The 25,438-nt window shown below is 37.4% G+C and overlaps 1 protein-coding gene across 1 annotated transcript in view; it reads left to right on the forward strand.

Moving 5' to 3' along the window:
• The window catches only part of LOC6040047 (F-box/LRR-repeat protein 16), a 98,054-nt gene that overhangs the window by 3,312 nt on the left and 69,304 nt on the right, over positions 1–25,438 (forward strand). Inside the window, 1 exon segment of the mRNA XM_038252992.1 lies at positions 12,623–14,279. Within this exon segment, the coding sequence (XP_038108920.1) occupies positions 13,455–14,279 (825 nt within the window). The 5' untranslated portion in view covers positions 12,623–13,454.

Consider the following 25,438-nt stretch of genomic DNA (forward strand, 5'->3'; position numbering starts at 1 on the left):
ATTAACTCAACGATCCAAATTGTCAGTGCGTCTTTCGATCATTATATAGAAATGGCTTTTTCACCGCAAAAAAATGAAACCTTATTCGAAAAATTTAAACACAATCCACCCGACGCCGTGCCTTCCGATCAACGATGATATAGGAAGGGCTTTGAAAATCACAAAAGAAATCACTTTTCACTCCGAATATTTTTTACGACCACGCGCTTCCTTTGTTCAATTATGCCTGATGACGCTGCATTATCAGAGGGCAATCTTCTACTCGCAGCAAACAATACACGACAAAAATGTGAAACAAAAGGCACACACAAAAAAAAAAATAACTTTTCACTCCGAATATTTTTTTACGACCACGCGCTTCCTTTGTTCAATTATCTAAGTCTGGAAAACACTCAAAAATTATTCAAAAAAATATTTTTTATACATGAATTGTTTGATAAACATATCAACTCCGAAACCCTTACGCATTTGACGTTAAATTTATCGTCATACTATTTTTACAATCAATTGTTTAAAAAAATGCGTTTAGGGAGACTAGATCCCTGCATTTTTACAGTCACTGGAATCAGCCTCAAGATTAAATAATTGGGCTGGGTTTTCGTACATAGTTTCCTTTAGTATAGTTGTACATAACTTACTGCAGCTTGAACCATTTTTCAAAAGTTTTGTAAACAAAAATTATCAGCTTTTGTAAACATGCTCAATTTTGGTCTAAAAAAGAAAATTTCAAGTTTTTAAATATTTTGCATGCTAAACTTGTTATATTTTGAACACAAACGTACAGGTTTAATGTAAAATTGCTGTAACTTATAAAAAATTAAAAGTTTGGATGAATAAGAAACTATTTGCTTAAGATTTTTTCAAAATGATGAAAGGGGGATCAAATTACCCCCAAAATTTTGAAAATGCCGGTTTAAAATATGTTTAAACCGTTTGTTACACTTGGCATGATTCGAAGAGTTTATCTGGTGAAATACCCTTATCAGCCAAACATAGTTGAATGTTTAAGCTTTCAATTCATGCAAAAAGTTCGTAGTTTTCGTGAGAAATTGAAAGAGTTTTGTGCGATACAAAAAAAGGGGATCAAGTCTCCCCACTCTCCCCTACATAAATGTCACTTAAGTGACCATATCTCGAGACAGGGTTGCCAGATCTTCAATGTTTTGGACTCGTTGAAAAAGTCTTTTGATAACCTAACTAACGATTGGTCGGATGGTGGATCCGGACATAGTTTACATACATTTAAGTGAGATCCGGCTTCAAAAAAGTACATAAATGTCACTTAAGTGACCAGGGTTGCCAGATCTTCAATGTTTTGGACTCGTTGAAAAAGTCTTTTGATAACCTAACTAACGATTGGTCGGATGGTGGATCCGGACATAGTTTATATACATTTAAGTGAAATCCGGCTTCAAAAAAGTTCATAAATGTCACTTAAGTGACCATATCTCGAGACAGGGTTGCCAGATCTTCAATGTTTTGAACTCGTTGGAAAAGTCTTTTGACAACCTAACTAACGATGGGTTGGATGGTGGATCCGGACAAAGTTTACATACATTTTAATGAGATCCGGATATATGTGAAAACACATTTTCATACATAACTTTTGAACTACTTATCGAAACTTCAATCTGTATAAAACTCAATCCATGGGACCCCAAACCAAGTCGAATACAACAGGTTTGGGTCAAATCGGTTCAGCCAGTGCCGAGAAACGGGAGCTAGTTTGTTGGTCACATGCATACATCCACACACGCATACACACACATACACACAGACATTTGTTCAGTTTTAGATTCTGAATCGATATGTATACATGAAGGTGGGTCTACGACGTTTTTATGCAAAGAGCAGGATTTTTTTAGAGCAGGATTATAGCCTTACCTCGGTGAGGAAAACAAAAATTAAACCTTTTTAAATTTCCTCATGCAAATTTTCTTAATGTGGTTACTTGATTCGAGAATACAGACTTTTGAGCCTGAAATTACATATTTTTTTTTAAATGTTATGTCAAGATACAAGCAAATTTCCCAACTCTAATAATCTGTTAATTTTACTCCTAATAACCCTCGCTCCGTTCTCATTGTTCTGCATTGAGTTCACGGGCAAGAAGAAACAGCTCGAGTTCACTCACTCGAGATGAAAAACGCCGCCGCCACCACGCTGCCGTTGGTTTTAGTGTTTGTTGACAAAGGGAGAGAGAAAAGAAAATAAAACGCGTTCGGAAAATTCATCACCAAGCGTGTGCGATTTTTCACGCGCTTTCGTGTGCACAAGATTGCTTTTGTGTGTATGTGTGCGTTTGTCGTTCGTCCGCATTATGCCTGGCGTTCTTTCTGGTATGTATGTTTTTGCTAAATTTTCCTCATTTGTCACCTCTGCCCCCTTGTCTCTCATTTTCTTTTACTATTTACAACCAAGGTGTGTGTCTTGCGGTTTACGACAGCTTTACGTTTTAACGGTAATGTTTTGTCTTTTTTATGATAGAATGCTTTATAATTTAAATAATGCTTGATTGATGTTAATAAGTTTGCACAATGATCAACACACAAGTTTGTAAGATAAAATGACGAAACATTTTTTTATAATAAAATTTACCTTGATTCATTCAACATGTAGCTATGAGTTATCAATTTGAACATTTTCAAAACATTTTTCACTATAAGATGGCCCAGCCGAAACAAATCGCTGGCATACCAAACTTAACACTACGACAGTTTTTTTTTTATCGTACACAACTTCAACAAAAGCTCTGCAAAATGTTTGCTGTTTAACTGATTCATAATAAACTCTCAAGCCTATTTTTTTAAATAACACAAGTGCAAAAATGCATACACATTTTAACAGTAATTTTTCTGTCAAAACTTTGCAAAATTTCAACGCATTCATGATTTACATCTTTTTTCGATGTACAGTCTCAAAAATATGAATTATTAAAATGCTTTGATTTGCCTCCTTTTATTTTATTTCCAATAAAAATAGTTCTTCAAATTATTTTAAAAATAAAAGCACAAACTTCTCCATCTTCAAACTTGCCTCTTTAATTTTACCACCATTTTTTGATAAACAATTTTTGATTTTGATTGTTACACTTGCCATGTTTCCAACAAATTAAATTGTTGGGATTCAAGTAAGTTGGGATTTCAGTAATTTTTCATATATTGTAAGCTAAAATATGTATGCAGAAGATATTACTACAGTCAAAACATGATTATTCTAAGTTACGAGTTCTCCATAGGAAAAAAATCGGTTCACTCGAAATTAGAGCGTCCAATTTCCCGTCCCGATTCCCGTTTCCCGGGAAATTTGAAAATTTGCGGGGAATTCCCGAAATACAAGCAGAAGTATACATTTGTTTACTTTTTTAACACCAATGTTCGCGGAAGACAACAGTCACGCAACAGGTACCCTCTGTACCTGTTGTACTTCGACCGCGGCACCGTCAAAATCCAAGACCTGCGATGGTTTTTGGGTAAACTGGCGGTTTTACTCCAAAAACCCAATGGACGTAGCGAATGCCATCGTTGCCAGAAGTTCGGCCACGGCTCGCGGAACTGCAACCTCCCGCCCCGCTGCGTGAAGTGCGGTGAAACACACCTCTCGGAGAGGTTTGCACTGCCGTGCAAGGCGGACTTGGGGGACAAAGCAGAGCAAACCAAGGCGCGCATTAAGTGCGCCAACTGTGATGGTAACCATAACGGTAATTACCGCGGATGCGTCGCGCGCACGGCCTACCTCGAGGAGCAGGAAAAGAGGAAGAAGAAAGCAGCAGCATCCCACCCTTCTCAGCGGAATATGAGCTCTACCGTTTCCTGCAGCTGGACAGCGTACGGTTCCCGCAGACAAATCAGCGTTCCCTCCTGGATGGGGGCGATCGTTCGCCAGCGTGGTCGCTGCCGGTAGCGGCGATGCGGCCCAGCTAGAAGTAACCGGGGAAGATCTCTTCACCTTGCCGGAGTTTTTTGCTCTCGCAGGGGAGATGATGACGCGGTTTCGGACCTGCCGTAACAAGGCGGAGCAATTTCTGGCCCTCGGGGAGCTTATAATTAAGCACATCTACAATAGATAAAAAAAACTGTGATCTAGTTTAAGCTTTTTCTATTTCTATCCCCTTTCCTTGTAATTTAAGTAAGTTTTTTTTTCCAAATTTTTTCTTACTCTTGGTTATCACTTAGTGATAAGAAATAATCGTTCCAAAATGGATTGAGATTTAACACACAGCTAAAAGAAACTCCAAAACTCTGTTATGTACTGCGAATGAACAAATTGTAACATGATTATTCACTAATAAAACCGAATTGAATTGAATTAACACCAATGTTTTGAAATTATACAAAATAATAATCAGAGAACCTGATTTGATTTTATTGATTTCAAACTACTGTTCATATTGAACTAATCAGCTTGTATGTAAATTTCATGTCAAGGTTTAATTCAGATAATATTTATTTCTGAAGCATTCACAACTGCTTTTATGTTGGGCACCCAATATTACGCTATTATGAAATGAATATTAACTTTTTTTATTTTGGACAACCTATTTTAATGATTTTTTTTGTTATATCATTTGAAAAAAAGATATAAACCTTCTACGGCCAAGATCAAAATTGAGATTTGTTTAACATTTTTGTTTACCTTGACCAAGTTGGATGGAAATTGAAATGATGTAACTAAAATTTTCAAAAAAGGTTGTTCGAGAAGAATTTGTTTAAAAGTTTTCGAGAAATTACTGTTGAAGTAATAAATTTTCTAAGCACGTGAGCTACCAATGGAGTAAGAGGGTTAAATATGAAATAAATATTCTTTTATTTCAACCACTTTTACACTTAATCATCAAAAAAAAAAACAACTTCGTATCATATAAAATTTACCCGAAGAATGCAACCATATTTCAAAACTCGCTTCAATATGTTAAAACTGAGTTGATAATTCAAGTTAAATAGCGCTATAAATTGGAATTGTAAGAGAAATTCAATGAATATCTATTTATTTACAAGTTGAAAATACTATTTCTGGAATAAGTTATTTCTGGAGCAACATTTGAAAAGGGCGCATAAGCATTTTGACAGCTAGAACTAATTCGCAAATTCCGAGACAACAAGTAACTATTTAACAAAACCTGCAGCGATAGAAGGTAGCTGGAAAGGTCAGGTATTGTTTGACACTTCGAGTTTTGTGAAAAAGTTACTTGTTGTCTTGGAATTTTCAAAACAGTTTCAGCTGTCAAAATGCTTGTCCGCCCTTTTCTCGTGTTGCTTCAGATTTGTAATGAAATAGTAGTTTATGCAACAAGTTGCAAAAATAAATACGAAGAGTGCTGAAAAAATCAAGTTTTGCAACGAGTTCCATACAACTTTTTTTGCAATTCCGAAAAAACCCATTGAGTGAAATTTTAAGTAAAATTTTCATGTATTTTGTCAATAAATCGTTTAAATCTAAAAAATGTTGAAAAGTGTTGCTTTTCGAAACAAGTGATGAAAAGTTCAACTTTTCAGCACCTATTTTAGTGCTGAAAAGTAGAACTTTTCAGCATTTATTGTGAAAAGTGTTGCTATTCGATTCTGTTATTTTTGGTACAGAAAAGTAGGCTTTTTCGTCGTTCAAGAATGACAGGAAAAGCAAATAGTTTCACGACGGAATTGCAAAAAATATTATTTCTACATGATTTTTTTTTCATTTCAACTTGTCACTGAGACAAATTTAAAAGCAATTTTATTTTTGTGGAGCATAGATTTTCACTATCCAAACACTTTGAATTAAAAAATACTCCTCAACAAAAAAAAACAACAATTTTTTTTTATTTTGGTACAGTCATCCCACATATTCGGAACACCCACAAATTCGGAACACTTTTGTGGTAATTTGTCAATAGAATGCAAAATGCAACTTTTCTGCCGACCCTGCTATTTTTAAGGCCTTTATTTGGACATTCTCTTGCTATTTCACCAGTAAAAGTAATACTTTTCAAACAAAAACTGCATTTCAAGACTATTTTATCCAGAGCAGCAAAATACTGCCTCCAAATTGCCCGTTCCATGATTGTGGGATGTTATTGTGTCTCCCACAATTGTGGAACACCTGAATTTAACTGATATTTCACAAAAAAAGTTATCAGACCATTCATAAAACATCACTAATGATGAGTTCTATTGGTTTCAGAGTGCAAAGTCATTATTTTGCAAAAAATATGTACACCTGGAGAAAAAAAAAATGTTTGTTTACATCGTAAGAAAAAATTGTTCCGAATTTGTGGATTTCAATGGTCAATGTTTTTCTTCGAAAACTTGATATAAATCGTAAAAATGTACAGCCGGTCTATACATCAATCGAAAGATCGCAAGAAAAGCTTTCGCATGAAGGTAAAAGCAAAGCATTATGTTCAATTATCGATTTTATATGATTTATTGAACATTGGCCGATCTGTAAACTGTTCCGAATATGAGGGATGAGTGTACGATTTGAAAAACTGCATCAAAAATAAGTTGTTTTTTTTAAAGTTGCATGATTTTTTACAAGCAGTCAAGCCATTAATTGATTCTCGCACTCAATTTGGACCATTAAAGTTGCTGTTCTATACAATTCTAAAAAATAATTGAAAACGAGGAACAAATTCAAAAATGATTGAAAAAAATTAAAAACATATGAAGGATAATGATTGAAGAGACGTGAAAATACGATTGATGCAATGTTTTGCAAATGTCGTATAAACCAGTTTTATGGTTATTGATCATTTCGTTCAATCCAATGTTGTTTTTTGCTTCTAAAAGTGATATTTCTTATTGATTTCTTATTTGTATTTGTAATAAAAATATTTATTTGAAAATAGGGAAACAACATGTATTTCCATCGGGCACCTTAAGCTGGCATATTGGCATTAGGACATTCGTTTGCAGCTCTTAATAGTAGTTTATGCAACAAGTTGCAAAAAGAGGATTTTTTCAGCACGAGTCGTACATTTATCCAACGAGGTTCACCGAGTTGGATAAATACGAAGAGTGCTGAAAAAATCAAGTTTTGCAACGAGTTCCATACAACATTTTTTGCAATTCCGAAAAACACCTATTGAGTGAAATTTTATGTCAAATTTTCATGTATTTTGCCAATAAATCGTTTGAATCAAGAAAATGTTGAAAAGTGTTACTTTTCGAAACAAGTGCTGAAAAGTTCAAATTTTCAGCACCCATTTCAGTGCTGAAAAGTAGAACTTTTCAGCATTTATTTTGAAAAGTGTTGCTATTCGATTCTGTAATTTTTGGTACAGAAAAGTAGGCTATTCCGTCGTTCAAGAATGACAGGAAAAGTAAGTAGTTTCACGACGGAATTGCAAAAAAATTGTTTTCAGCTGAAATCGAGTGATGAATAGCTTAATGGGAAGTGAGCAAGCAGGTTTTGTCTCTATACTTAACTATCAAAAGCAAATAAGGGTGTTTGAATGGATGTAAATGTATCAAATTGGATGGAATAACGATTTCTTAACCTACCAAATAGATGAATTTCACCTATACTGAAAATAAATTTTGGCCTAATAATGATTTTGCTCTAGCTTTTTTTTTGCCCATTTTTTGTGGAATTCCAAACATATTAATGTCTTTGCTTCGGGCAGTTTTTAACCACAATTTTTTGGGGATTTCTGTTACTTCCATACATACAAATAGCCTTTTTTGGGCGTTGGAAATATGCATGCAAAGTTTTTTTGAGAAGTAAATTTAAGTAAAATGAAATATTTGATTATTTTTTATAAGCACTGACTTACTAAAGAATTTTTGTAACCAAACTCGTCTCATAACATAGCTGGTCTTCGTCAGCTTGGTTTGGCGTCGGTCGTGGCCACTTCTTCCGGGGGACGACGACGACGACGTCGCGACGGGGCAAAGTGTATAAATATAAAATTCACCGAATTGTTTTGCTCAAATGTACCCAACACTCACACTTATGACGGTGATGATGCTGATGTTGGTTTTGAGAGTAGGTAGGTAGGTGTGCGGCAGCGAAATTTTCAGAGATGTTTTTTCGCCGACCACTTTCCCAGTGTGTCCCAGGACTTCCCAGGTGTCGGGAGTAGCTGCGGAGCGCGCGCGCCAATTTTGACATTCGTCGGTGAAAAGTGCATCTCCGAGAGGGCTCGAAGGTGTGAGTGTGTGATTGGTTTTCACGTGCTAGCAACGGTGTGTTGATGTGTGGGTGTAGCGAGAAGCTAGGAATGTGTATCTTGGTGACGGGAGGAAAATTGATTTTCCCTTCTGTTGAGTGAGCGAGCGTACGTGGACGGTCGCGTGACGGTTACAGGGAAATATTTGACGAGAGAGGAAGAGAGAGAGAGAGAGACTTGAAAGGGATTATCAGTCATACAGGAAAACTGAAGAAACAGTATACTGGTGTGAGTATGGACAATTACAATGCATCAATTAGGCAGAGAAAAGCTGAATCAAGTGGGCTCAAAAATCATTATTTAGCCATTAAATTTTAATTTTATAGCTTTGTCTACAATACTATTTTTCCAAGGATTATTCATAAAAAATTTGCCGTCCTAATCTTGTAATCAATATTTCACACCTTATTTTTAAATGTTTTATTTTTACTGTGATGTGATGTGTTCAAAATCACTGGATGAGTGTCCTTGTATTTATGAAATGTATGAAAAACCTGATCATTTCTCGGTGTGATCGTAGAAATAAATTAAGATTAAAAATCACAGGTGAGCAATTCTCTACCAAAACCGGAAATGGATTTTATTTGTATTTTTTTATTTGGCTCAAAATTTGTGGGGGCCTTCTCTATGACCAAAAAAGCCATTTTGCATCATTAGTTTGTCTATATAAATTTCCATACAAATTTGGCAGCTGTTCATACAAAAATGGTACGTATATATTCGAAAATCTGTAACTTTTGAAGGAATTTTTTGATCAATTTGGTGTCTTCGGCAAAGTTGTAGGTATTGTTAAGGACTATTTAGAAAAAATAGGTACACGGAAAAAAATTTCCCGATTTTTTATTAACTTTTTTCACAAAACTCAAATTCCCAAAATACGTATTTTTGATTTTCGAGATTTTTGATATGTTTTAGGGACAAAATCCGCAACTTTTGAGCTATAGAGAAACATGGTCAAAATCTGCCGCCGAGTTATGATTTTTGAAAAACTGGTGATTTTGGAAAAATCGAAATTTCATACATAAAATTTTTGACCTCATTTTTATGCAAAATTGAATTTGCAATCGAAAAGTACTTTACAGATTTTTGATAAAGGGCTCCGTTTTCAAGATATAGCCACCGAAAGTTTGATTTTAGCGAAATATTTGCAGTTTTTCGATTTTTAAAAATAGTGACCATGAGTGGCCATTTCTAAAATATTTTTTGAAAGTTCAGAAAATTTGCTATAAAATTGTCTAAGAGACATTGAAGATTGGACCTCTGGTTGCTGAGATACAGCGGCTTAAAAAAGAAACACGAAAATTGAAGTTTTCTAAGTCTCACCCAAACAGCCCACCATTTTCTAATGACGATATCTCAGCAATTAATGGTCCGATTTTCAATGTTAATACATGAAACATTCGTGAAATTTTCCGATCTTTTCGAAAAAAATATTTTGAAAAAAAATAAATCAATACTAGCATTTTTAATGGGCATAATATTCAAAGTTTGGCCCTTTTAAAATGTTAGTCTTGATTTAATTTTTTTCAAAATATTTTTTTCGAAAAGATCGGAAAATTTCACGAATGTTTCATGTATTAACATTGAAAATCGGACCATTAATTGCTGAGATATCGTCATTAGAAAATGGTGGGCTGTTTGGGTGAGACTTAGAAAACTTCAATTTTCGTGTTTCTTTTTCTTTATCTCAGCAACCAGAGGTCCAATCTTCAATGTCTCTTAGACAATTTTATAGCAAATTTTCTGAACTTTTCAAAAAATATTTTTAGAAATGGCCACTCATGGTCACTATTTTTAAAAATCGAAAACTGCAAATATTTCGCTAAAATCAAACTTTCGGTGGCTATATCTTGAAAACGGAGCCCTTTATCAAAAATCTGTAAAGTACTTTTCGATTGCAAATTCAATTTTGCATAAAAAATGAGGTCAAAAATTTTATGTATGAAATTTCGATTTTTTCCAAAATCACCAGTTTTTCAAAAATCATAACTCGGCGGCAGATTTTTTGACCATGTTTCTCTATAGCTCAAAAGTTGCGGATTTTTGTCCCCTAAAACATATCAAAAAATCTCGAAAATCAAAAAATACGTATTTTGGGAATTTGAGTTTTTGTGAAAAAAAAGTTAATAAAAAAATCGGGAAATTTTTTTTTCCGTGTACCTATTTTTTTCTAAATAGTCCTTAACAATACCTACAACTTTGCCGAAGACACCAAATTGATCAAAAATTCCTTCAAAAGTTACAGATTTTCGAATATATACGTACCATTTTGTATGAACAGCTGCCAAATTTGTATGGAAATTTATATGGACAAACTAATGATGCAAAATGGCTTCTTTGGTCATAGGGAAGGCCCCCACAAAGTTTGAGCCAAATCAAAAAATACAAAAAATAAAAATGGTCGAAATCGGCCGGTTTTGTCGAGAATTGCTCAGGTAATTAAATCCAGAAATGTAGGAGAAAGTCACATTTTATTTTACGAAATCGTTTATTTTAGGGAACTTGTTCAAAAAACTGTTCGAAATTCTCTACGAAATCGATTTCAACCATTTATATTTTTTGTACCGTAATCTGGGGTGAATCGAGACTACAGTCTGAATAGGGACAGCAGTTTTTAGAGCTTTTAAATTTGGAAATGGTTGTATACATTTTGTTGGCCTGAGTCTGTTCTAACCGAAACCAAACAGAAAAATCAAAAAATTATCCAACATGGTTAAAAATGCTGTCCCAATTCGCCCCATGTGTCCCGATTGACCCCAGTTTACGGTATTTATTTTTATTTGAACTTTGTGTTGGCCTTCTATATGAACATGTGTTATTCGTTCACCCATACAAGTATCCATACAATTTTGGTAGCTGTTCATACAAAAAGGGTACGTAAATATTCGAAAATCAGTAACTTTTGAAGGACTTGCTGATCGATTTGTTGTCTTGGGAAAAGTTTAGGTATTTATGAAGACTATTCAGAAAGAAATATGAACACGTTTTAATGTGTTTTAGGACTCCTAAATTGGGAAACAAAAGTCGCTACTTTTGAGCCATATGGACAAAAATTTGGTTTTAGTTTAAATTTTAGTTAAAAAGCTGTTTTTGTAGATTTTGCTCGGTTTGTTATAGAGGTCGTATAGAGGTGCTCTGATTTGGATGAAACTTTCAGCGTTTGTTTGTCTATACATGAGATGAATTTAGAGGTACAAAAACATGAAAAATCTTTAAACTGCTCGCATTCGTGTAAAACGTCATTAATTCTAACTCTGTTAGTTGCATTCGAAAGGTCTTTTGAAGCACTTCAAAATGTGCCATATTCATCCTGGATTGGTTTGACTTTTTTTAATAGCCTTTGCAAATTACTGTTAAACATTGAGTTTTTAAAATCTTTATATCTATTTGCAACAGCCTCCAACACCCATTTTTCTATAGGTCAAAAGTTAGGTAATTTCATGGACTATAAGCATACGGCATGAACTTTTTTGGCCAATCGTAGTTTTTCTCAAAGTTTTTCGATTTTTCTATAACAAACATTTTACAACGTCAATTTCGGTCTCAAGTTTTACATCTACGGATTCCTCGGGAAATTCCACGTAAGTTTAAGGTGTTTGAGTTGTAGTTTACCCTGTAATCGCTAATCCGACAAATTGTTAAAACTTATTTTAATTCATTCTACTTTCGAAGGTTATTTTTGCATTTTTTTCCTTCTCTGTCCAATTCGTTCTCCTTAGTACCAGTAAACTCTCTCCCCATTTCGAACAAATCAGCTGTTGAAAGGTAGTCCATATCTCAGCTCAGGATAACAACTGCACCAATGTAATTGTTAAAGCAACCTAACAAAATGAAATGAAATGAAAATTTAATTCATTCTAAATCTAGCAAAAGACTATAATAGGGCCGAAGCCGAAGTGTAAACAAGGAGTCTATCCTGCTCGTTCCTTATGTTAACATCAACTGACGTGAGCAGGATAGATTCTTTGTTTACACTTCAACTTCGGCCCTAGTTTTGCTCGAAATTGCTTTTTTTCAATCAAATTTTTAACTCCAACACCTTAAACTTACTTGCAATTTCCCGAGGATTCCGAATGTTATTTTTTTTGAAAAAAAAAAAAAAAATTCAAAAGTTTTCTTGAAAACAAAAATTAGTTATTCCTTTTATGCTGCAACATTGAGAAAAGTACACAACTATTTTCCTCTCTTTTAAATCAAAACAATAAAATGTTTTCCATTTCACCCGCCCTAACAGTGTGGGTTGCAGGGAAAACGGGGAGAAAATCGATTCGCCTTTGTTGCCTGCCAGTCTGTGCAGGATTCGTTCAACCTTCTACACACACCCATACCATAAAGATGCCCGTACACGTGCACATGACGCAACATCACTGGCTGTATGTGTGCATGATATGAAAAACGGTTCCATTTTTTCATTCCTCCCAACCAAGGATTTTAACATTTTCCACTGTTTTTCTCTCTTCCTTCTTTCCACAGGATAAACCCCCCAAAAATACGTCGAGTCGGGTCGCGAATCTCAGCCCCAAAGCAATAACAACAAAATTTCTCCCCCTCACACACACACACACAATCAAAGCTGAGCATTTCTCTTCCGTGAGAGCGGTGCAGGACTTTCTCTCACTCTCGCGAAGGAAGTTCGTTCGCGCCACTTCGGAAATCTGTACTAGTGTGCGTGTGTGTGTGAAAGCAACGTGCAGTGGGTGGCGCGCGACTTGGCGACTTGGCGATTGTTTATTTACCAGTCCCGTTCAGCAGCAGTTGGGTGAAGGCCGTCGCTGCAGAAAGGCTGCCAGTGTTGAAGAGAGCACGGAACGAGGACGCAAGGATCCTTTGGAGGGGATCATCTGGTTTTCGGGGGGAGTTGGTGTGTGTGTTCTCCAGGTTTAAGAGGGGTTGGGAGAAAGGTTGAAAGGGCAGACCTCAGCTGGATGTTCCAGGATTCAGGATGATGGCTATAAATCAATGATTGGAGTGTTCTGCAACGGGGGAAAAAAGTGAAGTGCAAAGAAGTGGTGAACCTGTTCAGGAGCAGTGCAAAGTGTGCGGAAATGATTGCATAAGTTCTTTTGTTCTCGAGTAGTAGCATAATTGTGAGAAGCAGCATCGTGTAAGGAAGAAAACACGAGCCAGGTTGGGAAAACGTGAAGAGAAAATCGATGGTTGATGGTGCAGTTGAAGTGATACCTAAGAAATTCAACCTACAATAGCAAAGCTTGAATAGTACAACTTCGTACAAACGCACAAAAGGAGGAGGGCCTAGTGTAGTGTCCTTTTCGAAGGGGTTTCCACCTGTGGTGTGCGAGGGTGAATGTTGAAAATGTCCTCCATATCCGCTCAGGGAGTGGTTGAGCGAGCCTCGGCCGAGCTTTCGAAGCGCATCAACGGCCTTGGGCTGCGCTCGAAGCACCACCACAGCAGCGGAAGCAGTAAATCTGGCGAGAAGACAAGCGTGATGGAACGCGTCACCAACGTGCTGTGCGGCGGATCCAGCAGCAACAACGCGTCGGCACAATCGGCCGCCGCAGCCAACGCTGGCAACGCCCCTGGCGCCGGAGGCGCTCCAGAAAAGCCATCACGAATATCCGGCGGCGGTGGAACGATCGCCGTGTCCAACAGCGGGAAGGGATCATCCGCCAACAAGTCCCAGTCCAACACACCCCAAAGCATCCGGAAGATCCCGCACCAACACCACGCCGGAATGAATCACCACGGAAAAATGATCGCCGCAACTCCGCCACCGCCCCAGATAACCACGATCGAACAGCTGCTGCAGGACGAACGTTTCCTGAACCGCTTCTTCCTCTACTTTTCCTCCTTCGAGCGGTGCACGCTGGCTCAGGTGTGTCAAAAGTGGCGCGACATGCTCTATCGATCGCCGCGCTACTGGTCTGGGCTGGTTCCGGTGCTGCAGTGTCGCGAACTGCGGCTGACCTCCAACCAGGACCGCGTGAAGCTGTACAATTCGCTTATTCGGCGCAGCTTCCACGCCATCTGTCTGATGGGCGCTACCGATGAGGACGCGCTGGATCTGGTGCACTCGTTTCCGCTGGCGTCCAAACACGTGCACTCGTTGAGCTTGCGGTGTGCGTCGATCAGCGATCGTGGGCTGGAGGCGCTGCTGGATCATCTGCAGGTTAGTGATGGAGGTTTTGATATGCTTAACAAAACGAAAAATTCAGTGTTTCGATCAAATTTGAAAGCCAATTTTAGGGAAGATTAGATCAAATCTGGAATTCTAAATTTGAATTAGAAACTTGAGCAACAATTCTTAATGTCTGACCTTCAGGCTAGATAAGACTCAAACTGCTTTTACTTTAACCTGCAACTACTGGAACTGTTAAGAGTCCGGCACAGATTTCCTTATAAACACCTGCACCCCCAGGAAAAGAGGGCGAAAAAAGCACCTCATGGTTTTCTTCAAATGAACATAATTTTCTGAAGTTAAAAGTATGCAATTGTGTTGAAGACATCATTAAAACTTAGTTTCAAAAATTTCTGACATTGAGGTTGAGCTTTTTTTTAACTTTGATAATAAAAATCTTTGTTGAACTTAATACTAACTTCATAACTAAAGTATCCTGCATAAACCACGTTGCTTTTAAATTAGGAACTTAACCCCCCCCCTCCCCCCCCCTCCCCCCATTAAAAGACCATGCCCTAACTCATAAGTAACTTCTTATAATGAACTTACTCTATAAAAATCTTCTCAGGCCTTGAAGTGTAGCATGTTTAAAAGTATATAAGTAGTATATAAGTGTAGCATGTTTAAAAGTATACAAGTACTAAATTTTTTTCACAAAATATCGCATTTTTTTAACACAAAATTTTTGTATGATTTGCAATACAGTCCACACTCGATTATCCGAAGGCCTTGGAAAAATTTCACTACGGACAATCGAATCACCAAACAAATTTTTTCTTCCTTTTCTTATTTTTGATTATCGAGCTTACGGTTTTTTGAATCAAAGTGAGGCCGTTGCAAATATTTTTCTAAGTTTATGTCGCCCCCCCCCCCTTCATAATTGGTCTGAAAAATCAGGGGGCAAACAAATATTTTTTCCAAAAAACTTCAAAATTTCCATGAAACTAGAAGTCTAATCAACTGAAAACAAATGCATTTTTCTGCATTGATAATCATATTTATCATGTTTGGGCTTGTTTTGCATTTTTATGAAATTCCAATGTACAGCACCGCAAAAAAAATATTTTTTCAAAAAATAAAATTTTCGTCAATACTTAGATATTTTGGAAACTAATGATGGCAAAACAACTGGACAGGTGTATAATGCACATTTAAACACTTTTTTCATTAAAATGTTGAAACCATTGCTCGTAATTCAATTTTTATACTTTTTTATTTTTTGAACAAAATTAATCTTCTTAATACAATTGATACAGTAGTTGTTCGGGAACTGGGCTCACCCCAATTTTTGCCGCTGTCTTGATAAAAAGTTCCACATCACATAAGAATATTTTTGGGATCATTAAGCTTAATGGCCCAAACCCCCTTTGATACCCATATTGCAAATGTTGATACAGTAGTTGTTCGGTAACTGGGCTGAGAACGTAGCCCAGTCACCGAATGCTGCTCGTTAACTGGGCTGAACAAAAAATAACGAGGGGACCACCGATGCTGAATACTTTCCTGATGAAATATTAAAATAAAATTTACTCAAATTTATTTACAATGCTTGCTTTTCATATTTATTAAATTGTGAAATAAAATAAAAGTTTGAAAAAAGTTTTTTTTTATTTATTGTGCATGATTTTTGCATCCATTAACCCCTCGGTAATTTCGGTTTGTTTTGGTTTGTTGACGTTTGTCTGATTTTTACCTGGGCCACGGCTCAGTTAAAAAGCAGCCCAGTTACCGAACAACTACTGTATTTGGGCTTTCAAAAATATAAGGTATTCTGAGTTTTTTACAAAGAATTTTGCTACACAGTGAAAATCATAAAGTTTAAATAGAATTTGTACCAGTCTAAACAGTTTTTGAAGATTTGCGATTATCTTTTGGGGAATGAAATCCTTTTATTTGAGGATCAACAATCTCGAGAAAAGTCACCCTGCCCTGGGCTCCGGATACCCATCCGTGGGATTCGAATCAGCGTTCTTCAGATTGTGCCTCTAGTGCGCGCGGTCCATGCAATCTGGTCAAATATGAACTAAATTGGTCAACATTAAATCAACGTTTATGACAATGTGTTAAATCCAACCATCTTCAAAAGTTTGATTCCTTCGGAAATTTTAATTCTCAGCAAGATTTCTAAGATCCAAAATGACTTGATCCTGAAAAGTTTTTAGCGATACAAATATGAGAATAATTTCTTTCACTTTTCGCCTTGACTCAGTGAGGAAGGTAAAACTAAGATTTTCGATTTTTGTCAGATTGTCGTTACAACCACCTACACAAATTATCACTGCTTGTGAGAGCAAATGTTTCATCATCACAAATCATCAACCCCATGCTGTGCAATAAAATGTTTGACACATTTCCCGCTCGCTCTCCAGGGTTGATCACCGTGGTCGTAGCCAGGGGGAGACTTTCGGGCCGAGAAAGCAAAATATAAGAAAATTTGTTCTTCCAACAAAAGTCTTGACTTCGCCCCTGGTTGATCCTCATGGTTGTTGACCTTTGTCCCCGATTTTAACAGTGGGCGAGATATTTGGATTGAAACCAGGAACAAGACTTGTGAAAAACAACGTCTTATCAACAGCTGCTTCATGTCCGGTCTTACAACGCCACCCCTCACAGTTTAATGAAGAAAGTTTACGACAACCGCGATGCTATCGTATTTTAGGGCGAAAACCACCGCTGCCAGACCGCTATAGCTTCCTCGAAGAAGCCGCTCGACGTCGTAAATCACTTTGCTGGAAATGGCTCAAAGTTTGGGGTCGTATTTTCAAACCTCCCCTTTGGGTGCATTTGCTCCTTCTGGAAATCGTAGACCGGACGATGCGAACTGCATGTAATACGGAGAAGGCTCGTTATAGCGAACCCCATTATCGTATCACTTATGCCAGTTTAGCTTTATTACGAGTTATGATGGCTTAAACCCGGTGCAATAATTCGCGAAGACCGTTATGGTCGGTACAATGTTTTACGTAATGTACAGATCTTCTTAACAGGACCCATTGAGATGATACCGCACCGTTTCAGCTTGGAAACCACTCCAGAATCAAGAGGATTACTGGAACTACTTCAAATCGGCTTCTGAGCGACGATTCTGGCGTTGTTGTTTACAGTACATTACCTTTGAATTTACATTCTTCACGATGACCCGTTTTCCGATTCGGAGAATCGTTGCACCAACCCTCGTTGGCAGAACTGAATAAAGAATAAATCCAAGAATATTGAAAGTAAAGCAGGATAAACGACATCAGTCGGAATAAATTTAATGGCTTTTCGAAGCACGAACCCCGCTGAGCCTTCGCCCCCTGCCACCCTTTCTCAGGTAACATCCGGAACGTCCCAATCCTGGCCAGGATGAGCTGTTTCCGTTTCAATATTTACATACAGCATTGGGCAGCTAGCCAGCGCCCGCAAGGTTTATAGGACCTCCCGCAGCAAAGGAAACAGCTGAAGTAAAGAAGAGTGGTGAGTGAATCCATAAACCGCAAACGGGTCATAACTGCTAGCTGGTTTGGTTTGTGACCGCAACTGAAGTGCTGACGCAGAAATGGCAGCTCCACGAGGGAAGTGGCTTTGTACTCGCTTTGGATTGTCTTGGCCGCAGCAACGGAATAAACAAGATATTGAATTACCCGAAAGGGGTGTTGTTTTTTTTGGTAATGAGGGTGTTCAGCTTCTGCCTGATTTGAATCGTTCAAACAGAAGCACCTGCGTGGTTGCAACTTTAGAATTCTGTTTCACTTTTCTGTCAAGTGTACCATGATAGAAATCAGTATAAAGCCATTGCAGACTGTAATTTACCCGTACAGATGCATAACTTTGAAACTTTGAAACCCTAATGGCCTTGCCCACTTCCATATTCAAATGAAGCTTATCTAAAGTAATGCTTATGTGCCAATCATAACTTTAGATTAACCCGAAATTTTATTCTTCTCCACACCCGAAACAACCGAATCTCAGTCTAATTTTGCTTAACATTCAACCCCCGCACGCAATTTCCATCCCGTAATTGGTTCGCTCTCCGTCGAACATTTAAATGCAAAACCAACCAAAACAAACAAGAACATGACCAAGGTCTAGCCCCCGGCTCCACTACCCGGCCAAGGGGCCCACAAAACTTTACCCATTTCCGTCGACGACAAATTGCGCCCAGCAGCAGTAATGAGATGGCTCACGTGTTGTGGTGGGGTTATGTGGCCCACCAGGGTCGTCTAAGGGTGTATGAAAATTCCGCCCCGTATTCAAATGTGGTTAGTTTTCCATTACGGACCAGCTTCGTTGGGACGTCATTACACGCGTGCTCGGGACTTACTTTAGTCCCTTGTGTGGTTGGTGTCGCCGGAGAAGGATCAACGCGGACAGTTGGTACTCAAATGTAGACTTTTTTGGACAGTTCGGTACTGTGTATTTAGGTTGGAATGGTATTAAGTACAGTTTTACTGCGGAGCATAATGGCATTGCTTTTGGCAGTGACTGTCGAAAACCAATTAGAAGAGCTTAAGAGAGGGCCGGAATCGAAGAGCTTCAGTCTGCACTGCTGTGTTTGGAGAGCACTTGGTGAGAACTTCTGGGTAGGGCATTCAACTGGTTTAAAGCTGCACATGGATGTCAGTAGCTTTGTCATCCCTTAAAGACTATAATGTTGGGTTTAGATGTCTCAAGTTTCACTAACCTCTCGTTGACGTGTCATTAAGCAATAAACATTGAACAATATGCTAGCTTACATTGACGCAAACATAAAAATACAAGATGAGAAAATCACATGTATCATTTTTGGACTGTTGATTTATTTGAAATGTAGATTAAGGTCTGTACAATGGAACTATTAAATTTTGGTAATTGTATCGTACATTCAGCTTTCATTTATAGAATTATTAGTATTCAATAAGATGCTTAATTTTTAATAGTAACAAATTCAGTATACGTTACAAATATGTTGAAATTTATGTCACCTTCTACCCTCAAAACATAATAAACGGCGCGAGTGCTGAGGTTTTCAGATAAAAGTCACCTCCCTGCTTGGTGCTGTAGATTCCCGCCCGAGTCATTCGATTCAAAAAGCACCGACCTGCGATGTAATCTGCCCAACTGAGACACAAGCGGGCTGGATACACGAGCAGAGGATTCATCGAGAGCCGGAATATGTTATATGCATGAAAATGACTACAGAGCAGAACTATGACTGACTCAGCATCACCGGTGTTGTTCGTTATTGAGCCACAGTTTGGTTGCGGTGCAGCTCCTCCGTTGACGTAGAAGTTTTCATGACCTTCACCAACCGAGACACTTGCTGAACCTTTGGCGGTGAGAAGAAATTGTACGTACTCGGCATCTGTTTTGTCCAGCCGGAACGAAAGTGGTCGACCTGGTGGTGTCGTGATCAATGCTCCTGCTGGTTCTAATCCGTATATTTGTCCTATTTCTCCATTTAAATTTTGACCAATTTGACCGCAGATATGCGCCCCCAAATCGTGACCTACCAAAGTTATGGATTTCGATGGTACATTCAGTTGGTTGAGGATTTTAATAAATTTAGTAGTTTGGTCGGAAACGATCAGCGTATTATCCACAGATTCAGAGTAATTGTAATGTGCGAGATTTGCCCAATCAACAGCACAAACGTTTACATCTAAAAGATTCGATGCGTCGTCCACCGTATCTTGAACCCATCGACTCATAAAGTTGTCCATCCATCCGTGAATTATGAACATGACTGGCTTATTGGTATCGATCTTTACATTAATATCATAACTATTTATTTCGACCTCAAGCAATTCTCGGCCCCTGAAAATATATTTTTGATAAATTCCATCTTTACACATAAACTGAACTCACCTTTTAACACACAAAATCCTGTTATTTACCGGAGGGTTGTTCGTTAGATTAGGAAAAAAATAATCAGGAATATTGATATTGATACTGTTATTGTTATTGTTTAATAATAGATTGAATTGATAACCTAACGGTGCTGTAGCTAATGTTAAGGCCGTTTGAAAAGGAAAATTCCCCCATGGAATCTCTTGCTGTCCGTGACTAACCGTAAGGGCCATCACGATAAGAACTGATATTAGCAGTGAGGGCGGCGTCATTGTCGGAGTAAGTCACCAAACCAAACTGATGGACGACTTCCGATTGAACTGCCTTTTGATGGTTCGAACAGGGTTATTTATATCAAAAGAACAAAGACAGTTTCCCTGGCAGGTGCCACACTGGAATGCATTCTTGCACGTCTGAAAGCATGTGTTACCGATTCCAGCTATTAATAAGGGAAATCGAAGCAAATAACATAAGCCAACCAGGGATCTGACACGCATGCAGTTTCTGAAGTCCCCACCAGAGGTGCTGTCAATATTGTTTACGTATGGTTTTTGAAAAGGTCGTATGAAATAAATACATAATTTTTTTCTCAAAATATGTTTTCGGCAGTTTCTACCTCGGTTTTTACTTTTTTTTGCATATATATGCGAGATCGTTACAATCATTACGTTATTTTTTACATTTAACATTTATTAGATCAATAAAACAAAGTTCTACTTGGCCATTCAAGAAAAACAACACAACCTCTGAACTGAACTAAAAATGAATAGCTTCAGTTTCCTTGAAACAAAATAAAATTTGTTTGATATTTCCTGTCCTTAATACAACGGAATGAATTACGCATTCAGAATACTAGCTAAATTTCTGTCGAAAATGCTTTAAACTAGCTGTAACTGAACACCAAAGTGCTGATATGCCAACAGTAGGTTCTCGATGGAATCATATGCTGTTCCCTTAGTTCAAATTTGAAATTAAACATAAATCTTTCTAAAGAAAAAAAACGAAAAGAAGTTTTCATTTATGTAATTTATGTCCGATGCGCATACGACCTTTTCAAATGCCACGCGCTAAAAACTTGGTTCGATCTTGGTTCGATTTTGACTTCACTCGCTTTTTATGTGGATGACAGTCGTGTCGTAACCGTGAAGCCAACGAGAATGGGAAAAAAGTACACGCCAATAGGGTGACAAAAAAAAGTGGAAAATCACTTTACCTTTCGTCATTCCTTTTAATACAAGTACCTTTTTCTATTTACTCAAGAACCAGAACTATTTGATTGGTTTGAAGAAATAAATTGTAAAAATATCACGTGTACTTGGGATTCAGTTTGATCTGCCAGCGAGTAAGGCTGATTCAACCAAAGATTACTGGTTGTTTTCAGCGATTTCTAGCAAATGTTTTATTTTTTTTTTCCAACGGAAGCCGCTAGCTCCACATAACTGTCAGAAGATTCTTTTTCTCGTTTCACTAGCCTAGACAACGTAAATGTGTGCGAAAACATATACAAAACTATCAACGGTCTATCTAAGATCACGTAACTTAGGCTGGTAAAGTTGCTAATAAAAAGCTGTGTGAATTAAGTCCATTTTGAAAAAGGTGTTTTTTGTAAGAAGCTCCGTCATGTTACACATTTTAAGAATGGCATTTAAAATACCTTTCTAACGAAGTCCCGCCCGTGTGGGTCAATCGGACCGCGCACTGGACTCACAATCCAGAGGTTGCCGGTTCGAATCCCGTGGCGGGCGCTCTAAAATTCTTTGTGTAAATATGGGTATTCGGCTCCGTCGCTCCGTGCCATACTCTCATACACTTAGGAGCCCAGGGCGACGAAGGCCTTGTAGATAAAAGGAAGACACTAGTGGTTGGTACTAGCTGGGATGGGATAAACAAAGAGAAAAAAACCTATTGTCAAACTAAACCACTTTCAACATGGCCGCTTCTGTCAACCTAAACCAGTCCTTTCTTATGAGAAGAAAATGAGAAGTATTGTAATATGAGTTGAAAAAAAATAAAAAAAATAAATCAATTTCAGAAATAATTGTAAATTGCATTGATATGATAGATTGATTAAAATATTTTCAATTGAAAGGCATTTATTTCTATCGTACACCGAATGTTGACTTATCAGCATTTTCATTTAAAAAACGTTACTTAATCCACCTTTAGGTGGTTGGTGCCTTCCTCACATTCATATAGTTAATACATTCAGTAAAAATAGCAACATTCCCCCTCACAATATCTGAAATCCGGCCTCCAAAAAGTGTATAAATAACACTTATAAGTGATAATAACTTTTGATAGGGTTGTCAGATCCTTGACGTTTTAGGCTCATTTGAAAGGCCTTTCGATTATTTAACTAACGATGCGCCGCATGATGGACCCGGACATCATTTTCATTGAAATATCTGAGATCCAGCCTCCAAAATGTGTAAAAATAACACTTAAGTGTTAATAACTTTTGATAGGGTTGTCAGATCTTTGATGTTTTAGGCTCATTTGAAAGTTCTTTTGATTATCTAACTAACGACGGTTTGCATTAGGGACCCGGACATCATTTTCATTGAATTATCTGAGATCCGGCCTCCAAAAAGAGTACAAATAACACTTAAGTGTTAATAACTTTTGAAAAAGTTGTCAGATCTTAATTTTTTGGGCTCATTGGAAAGGTCTTTTTAATACCTTTCTGAAAATGTATAACATGATAGGTTTTCTTGCAAAAACAACCCTTTTTACAATCTTCCGGACATACGCCAAAATGGTTTTTAGCATAACTTTTGAAGTACTTAACTAAATTTGCTGATTTTAAATAGAGACATATGGGACCCCATGACGGATCGAATGAAACTAATACTGTCAAAAGCCGTTCATCCAGTTCGGAGATAATCAAGTGACAATTTTTTTGTCCACCCACCTACACACATCCACACAGACATTTGCTCAGAACATGATTCTGATTCGATATGTATACGTGAAGGTGGGTCTACGAGGTAAAATTAATAAGTTCATTTCTCGAGTGATTTTATAGCCTTTCCTCAGTAAGGTGAGGAAGGCAAAACAATACATTTCATGATCTGACTATTCTTTTGCCCATTTAAAACTATTTTTATTTTTATTTTTTTGCGCGTTACATATATTTATATCATCTAGATTGAACCTGTGCTTCCCATGAAATTAAAGTGTGGCGTGCCACAAATTGAAAAACAAACTTTTTTGCTCTTTGAAGTGAATGAATTAGTACAAATTTGAATTTTGCCAGCCATTTCATTCGATTCTGACACCTTATTGCGTGCGACCTATGGAATGTTAACTTTCTTTAAAGTTGAGTAAAAATTGCCGTTGAATTCGACGTGCTCCTCTTTGGGGAACTGGGAAAGATTTATTTACTTTCTTTGCGTAACGGGACAACGACAGGAGCAGATCTAAGAAAAAATCTCCCCTCCCATTTAATGACTTGCAGGCTTTTAGGATTTTTTTATATTGAATTAAGAAAACGCTTTTAAATCGTATTTCATTTTTCACATCCAAATGAAAATTTAAAAAAAAACACACACATTAAACATTGAAGAAGTGAACTTTTTTTTACTCATCTTTGATTTGCCATTTGTATCCGGCAGCTCCTTATGAACGGATCCACCGTAAAACGATGGAACATAAACTCATGATTTTCCACCCACGTCCAACCGCAAATTTTAACAGCCAAATTAAAAAAAAATCTGCGAGGAAAAACTAAACAACATTTCAACCAAAGAAAAAGTCATCCGCATGCTTGAGCACTGAGTTGGAAAACATCATCAAGAAAATTTGAATTGTCAAGCTATCTAAATCACAAATTGCTTGATATTTGTTTTTGAACACGAATTTTCTTGCAAAAAACAGAAGAAGAATACAAACGTAAACACTCAAAAAGAAGACTCTATCCAGCCGTCCCGTCCCAGGGTACTAGCAATAGTGGCCGACAGCTATAAAGTCATCTTCGTTTTTGCCTTCCTCACGTTACTGACGTCAATTAGACCTCCTAGACCCACCTTCACGTATACCTATCGACTCAGAATCAAATTCTGAGCAAATGTCTGTGTGTGTGGTTGGATGTTGATCAAAAAATTGACACTCGATTATCTCGACATTGGCTAAACCGATTTTGTCCGTTTTGGCGTCATTCGATCCGTCTTGGGGTCCCATAAGTCGCTATTAAAAATTATGCAGTTTAGTTTAGTACTTCAAAAGTTATGCTTAAAAACGATTGTAACAGAAGTCCGGAAGATTTTAAAAGGGGTGGTTTTTGTAAGAAACCCCGTCATGCTATACATTTTCAGAAAGGTATCTAAAAGACCTTTCCAACGCGTCCAAGACATTGAAGATCTGACAACTCTATCAAAAGTTATAAGCACTTAAGTGTTATTTATACGCTTTTTGGAGGCCGGATCTCAGATATTTTGATGGAAACTTTGTCCGGATCTCTCATGCGACCTATCAAAGGATGGGTATTCAACAGACCTTTTCAACGAGTTCAAAAGATTGAAGATCTGACAACCCAATCAAAAGTTATAAGCACTTAAGTATTATTTACGCACTTTTTGCATTTTGGATAGCACCCTTTAAATGTGAGGAACGCGCCAACCACCTAAGGGTGGATTAAGTAACGTTTTTTTCTAACGAATCCAAAGCATTGAAGATCTACCAACCCTACCAAAAGTTATAAGCCAGGGGTGCCCACCCTTTTGGCCCTGCGGGCCAGATCTGATTTTTCTGAAGCAATGGCGGGTCGAAACTAATGTTTGATAAAAGTGAAAAAGTAAACAAGTATTTTTTCATATTTTTATTAGGTTCTTTTTTAATTAACAAAAAAAATTAAATGAGTTGTATTGTTAATTTGATTTTGGTTAAAGGCGGTAGATTTTCTAGAAATAATTCAAACTGTCAAAAATCCACCAAAGCATCTACCACATTGATCACACAAGAAACAGTGGTAGAAAAGTATCCACCGCGATCTACCGCGATCTATTTTTGAAAGGGTCGACGCCAACAAATTATTTCAAAAAAACCCACCACGGTTAACCAAAAACAAATTAACAATACAACTCTGGTGTTGCAAATAAGATTCATGTACAGTCATGCCTCGGTTTTGCACTGCCCGGTTTTGATTCGTACAGCTGCCTCGGTTAAGCACGGCCCATTGCATAACTGAAACACAGTGCTTATGGGATTTTGGCTATATGAGAGACATTAATCCTATGAAAAATCATCCAAACTTCAAAAAATAATAGTGTTTTGCAATTGGGATGATGTCAGCTATCCATTGCAGCTATAATTTCATGAAAATTTTCACAAAATCCGTAAATTTT

Source organism: Culex quinquefasciatus, chromosome 2 (assembly GCF_015732765.1).
Source record: "Culex quinquefasciatus strain JHB chromosome 2, VPISU_Cqui_1.0_pri_paternal, whole genome shotgun sequence".
Taxonomy (NCBI): Eukaryota; Metazoa; Arthropoda; class Insecta; order Diptera; family Culicidae; genus Culex; species Culex quinquefasciatus.